A 5,078-nucleotide genomic window follows, 5' to 3' on the forward strand; every position below is an offset into this window, starting at 1 on the left:
GTGCATCATCTTACAAAGTATTGTCTGTACTGTAGGGAATGTAAACAACGAGTCGTAATATTGTATCAAATTTTACTAGTACTGCAGTTCAGTAGTGTATATTGAAGCCAAACGGAGCTTAGGACTACCCTTAGGTAACCCATTTAGGACCTCTCTTGCCCAGGAATGCACGCTATAACTTGTGCGCAATAAGCTAAGGGACTTCCCCACACGAATGCCGACGTACAGTATCAAGTCAGTGGGAATCCCAAGAGCTTTGGTTGCAATTTTCCTTAAGGGCAAGCAAGTTAAGATCTTATTGGTCAAATTCAAAATAATTAGTTTATTTTAACCAATCAGCTAGCACTACCCAAGTAGTGAAACTATGAGATGGAATTTGCGTGGGTTGGCTTCACCACGCTTTGGCGAAGCTGACGCCATGCAGACACACAAAGAGGGGACATTAAATAGTCCAGACGTGTCCGGATGTATTTTAAGAGTGAAACAACAAAGGACATCCGTAAAAGTGTAGGTGTACACACAAAAGTGGGGCATTGAATAGGGTGGACGTGTCCGAGAGTAGAAGACACAAAAATCAAACCTCGAGCAGTTTAGACGTGTGCGGATATACTCAAAGAATTGAATAAACAAAACAACATCCGAAAAAGTGGGTTATAGCAGTGTAACAACCCCCTATAAGTGTAATCAAGTGTAAGTGTAAATAAATAAAAGCAACCACCATTCGAGTTAGTCTGGCATTCAATAAATAGGGTCACCCCGAATGTAACCCGTGCAACACCCTGAGAGGGTCTCATGCCCTACCAGGAACTCCTAGGTTTCCTCCACTCCACTGATGCCCAACCTACCCTGAGATAAAACAAAAGTGTTAAAAGGGGAAACGGGAGTGACCGAAAGAAGAAGAAGCAGCAGCAGCGGTGACGGGAAGGACGCTACGGAGAAGGGACGGTTGCAGATGGCTGCCCAACGCGTGGCGCAAGATTACATAAAGAGGTGACACCTAGGGGCACACCAACCCGCGACATCGCCAGACTACATAGCGGAGAAACATCACTGGTGAAGTGCAAGTAGTTTAAAAAAATACATCACTGCAATTGTAAGTAGTAGAAATCAAGTTTATTAAAAACGTCCCAGAAAAGGCTGAGAAGCAGAACTGTCAAAGCAATGTCTGAGGAAATGGATTTAGGCTCCCGGGAAAAATCCCCAGATTTCGAAGAGTGGGAAGCAGAAAGGGGGGAAATAGAGTTAGTGGAGGAAGAGAGAGAGATGCAGTTTAGTCCGAATGTCCTAGCAATGGAAAACCCTGATCCACCTGCAAACAGTCCGGAGAAAGAGGGTACTAGCGATAGTGACGACCAAAATTCCCAAATGAAAAGCATGATGGCCATGATACAGCAGCTAATATCAAGATCAGATCAGGCTCAGGAAACACAAAAACGGGCTCAAGAAAATACAAATCAACTAGTTCAACGGCAATTCGCAGAAATAAAATTGGGACAGGCAAATTTGGCTGAGGAATTGAAGGAGGGGCAGAGACTGTTAAAGAACGAATTACAGAAGGGCATAGATCAGGCCATATTAAAGTGCAGTCAGGCCAACGAGGCCTTAAGACAAGAAATATCGGGGAAATTGGAGGAGGAGGTCGAAAAGGTCAGAAAGGAAATTGGTAGAGTCGGAAAGGAAGTTAAGCAGTGTGAAAATACTTTAGAAAGAGAATTAGTAGGAGTGAAGCAGGAATTCGGAAAAGAAAGAGAGGACCGGAATTCCAAAATCCAACAACTGGCTGACTATCAGGAATCAGAAATGGCAAAGGTAAAACAGAAAGTCAGAGAGATTCGAGAAAGAGTAGATATCGGTAATGCTGAAATAAATAGTACCATCATTGTGACAGAAGAAAATGTGGGCACACTTCAAGAAAGGGTGAACAAGGTTGAAGAAATAAATCATGAGTTGTTAAAATCCAATACAGGTGTCCAACAAAAATTTGATGAAAGCGCCGATGCTTTTTCGAGGCGACTAGGGGAGGAGCGTAAGCAAATTGAGCAAAGGGTAGAAAGTGACCAATTGAAGGTACAACATGAATTGAAACAATTGGAAAAAGAAATAGTAAATTTAAAACAAAAGGTGGAACAACAGTCCAAGGCCACGCCCCCGAGGGTGGAACACTCCGTAGGTAAGGGTGTAGAAATTCCAGGTACTTCATGACCAGAAGGAAGCATCAGTCCAGGACTAGAAACTCAGCCCGGAAGTTTGGCCGCTTCTGCATTCTCCGGCAAGCTAGGCAGCACCGAGTACGCCCTACCAACTTTCGACGAAAGCAAAGGTATGAACCCCCAGTTACATATTGGGCAGCTTGAAGAGTTTTTGCAATTTCGAGGAATCCCGCCGCAACATTGGTTGATAGTAGCAAAGAGGTCCATAACAGGTTCAGTGTCTAAGCAATGGTTAGAAGCCATTAGTTCCAAATTAGCCAGTTATGAGCAATTTAAATCAGAATTTTTGGGCACTTGGTGGTCCCCAGCTCAACAAGGGCTCGTTAAGTGCAAGTTGTATCAGAGTAGATATGAAAAGGGAGGAGGACTGACCCTGTCAGCACATTTACTTAAATTTGCTACCATGGCCTCGTACCTAGAGCCTAGACTCACGGACCAAGAAATTATAGAAGCTATTCGCAGTCACTACCCGTTGAAAATTCAGGAGCTGCTGGTCAGTACTAAATTAAATACAGTCGCCGAGTTTTTGGAAGTGCTAAAGCGACTAGAACTAATGGAAGAAAGAGAAGACGTTTCGGACGTCCCTCCAAGGTCAGGTCAATACCAACCCCCCTTCCAAGCCAACAGAGGTAGAAATTATAGGCAAGAAGGCCCAGGACCAGTCAGACAAGTGAGACAAAATGACCAAAGTTACCAAGGAGGATGGCGAAATTCTGGTGGTAGGGGCAACTTTAGGAGAAATGAATATCCCAGGGACCACAGAAATTTCGAAAATCGCGAGAGAAACCCAGAAAATGAGAGGGAGAATGACGCACGGGGAAGGTCCCCCGATAACGCTGAGGAAAACTAAGTCTAGGGAGCGTTGAAGGCCGCATCGCTTCCATCCTCAATAAAACTTTGAGCGCAGGCCTATTAAATCAATCCACCTCTTCCATGGAAATCATCCCAGAAAAAGAAACTTCAGACCCCATAGTATTATTTATCAACGAAGAAAATTTCAGTAAAAGTCCTCAGATTGCTATCAAACTTAAGAATAAAAAAGCAGTTGTAGCCATATTGGACTCGGGTAGTGAAGTAAACTTGATCTCTCAAGAAAGTTTTGAACAGTTAAAAGACGCAGATATTGAAATATTGACACTTCCCGTTCAGGGAGTCAATTTAGTAACAGCATTTGGGAAAGGGTCAAAAAGGATCAAGCTGCAAGCTCTACTCGAATTCACTATTGGTGAAGAGTTATTCGAAGCAGTTTTCTTGGTAGCACCGCAACTTAATAGTGACGTCATCCTGGGATGCAACTTCATGAAGGAACACGAGGTGCAACTAAATTTTGGTTCAGGCATACTAGAATACAAGCGGCGAGGACAAATCAGAAGCCATCGGTTCGAGAACCCGGAAACCGACCCACAAACAAAAGCCCAATGTGTAATAACCAAATTCGCTTTGGCACCGTGCGTTAAAGGAAGGCACACAGGCGAGCAGAACTCCGCCGCATACACAAGAGATATTGTTCAAGCCTCATACCCTCGCCCTGATAAGATACGCGGCGGTACTGCAGCAGGAAGAGATGATGTCACCCTGCATTCCGAGGGGCCATTAAGGGGCCCGGAGCAGCAGCAACATGACCAGTTCGATCCCCGAGATCTCAAGGAAGGCGACTTAAGACGCATAATAGAACAAAGCACGACTATTAGTGCACCACAAAAGTCACAATTATTCAAAATACTTATTCAATTCTTACCAAATTTTACTGAGAGACCGGGCAAGTGCCACTTATTCAAATATCACTTTCAAGTCAAGACGGACCAACCCCTGCGCTCTTTTTCCAGACCTGTACCTTTTGCATTCAGACCAGCGGTCAAGCTACAAATCCAAAACATGATTAAGGATGACATCCTAGAATTGAGTAACTCCGACGTTTTAAGTCCACTGACGGTAGTACCAAGGGAAGGAAAGAGTCCGCGAATTTGCGTAGACGCCCGAAAAGTGAATCGGCATACCACCCCAGACTATGAGAGGGCACCACCACTTCAAGAATTGCTACAAAGATTTGAAGGCGCTAAATTTATGTCATCATTGGATTTAAGTTCAGCGTATTTGCAAGTGGAGTTACACGAAGACTCCAGGAAATACACCGCTTTTCTTTACGATTCCGTAGTCTACCAATACAAACGAGTGCCTTACGGGTTTAAAAATTCCCTACCAGCCTTCATGAGAGCTTTGAGACTAGCTTTGGGAGACGGTACGGAAAATTTTGTACTAACATATGTTGATGACATCTTAGTATATTCTAGAACCTTCGAGGAACATCTGGATCACCTGAACACTGTTATCAAAAAGTTAACTGAGGCCGGCTTTACCCTTAATGCTACGAAATGCCAATTTTGTATTACTGAAGTAAAATTTTTGGGACATTCCATTAGTCAAGCAGGCGTAGCCGCAGATTCATCGAGGATCCAAGCCATACTAAACTATCCGGCCCCGAAGAATCAAAAGCAGTTGCGGCAGTTTTTGGGAACATGCAATTTTCACAATCGGTTTATTGTAAAGTATTCAGACTATGTAGCCCCTTTACTAACTTTACTGAAGAAAGGAAATAAATGGGCATGGACCACAGATAAAGAGACAGCTTTTCAAGAGTTGAGGAACAGCTTTGCCCATAGTTTACTATTAGCCCACCCTAGGGAAGATTCACCCTACGAAATTCACACCGATGCTAGCAAAGTGGGCATCAGCGCTATTTTGAGTCAAAAACAAGAATCTGGTGAAACTTTGGTTATCTCTACAGCCTCCCGTGTGCTAACCGAAATTGAAAGAAGATATTCGGTCTGTGAACAAGAATTGCTAGCCATAGTCTATGCCCTAAAAAAA

At 43.7% G+C, this 5,078-nt stretch overlaps 1 protein-coding gene across 1 annotated transcript; it reads left to right on the top strand.

Moving 5' to 3' along the window:
• Positions 1-1,161: 1,161 nt before the first annotated feature.
• Positions 1,162-2,202, top strand: LOC111865455 (MAR-binding filament-like protein 1-1). The gene has a single exon (XM_023853502.1). The coding sequence runs from the start codon at positions 1,162-1,164 to the stop codon at positions 2,200-2,202; it is 1,041 nt and encodes a 346-aa protein (XP_023709270.1).
• The last annotated feature ends 2,876 nt before the right edge of the window (positions 2,203-5,078 follow it).

This window comes from Cryptotermes secundus, unplaced genomic scaffold (genome assembly GCF_002891405.2).
Source record: "Cryptotermes secundus unplaced genomic scaffold, Csec_1.0 scaffold454, whole genome shotgun sequence".
Taxonomy (NCBI): Eukaryota; Metazoa; Arthropoda; class Insecta; order Blattodea; family Kalotermitidae; genus Cryptotermes; species Cryptotermes secundus.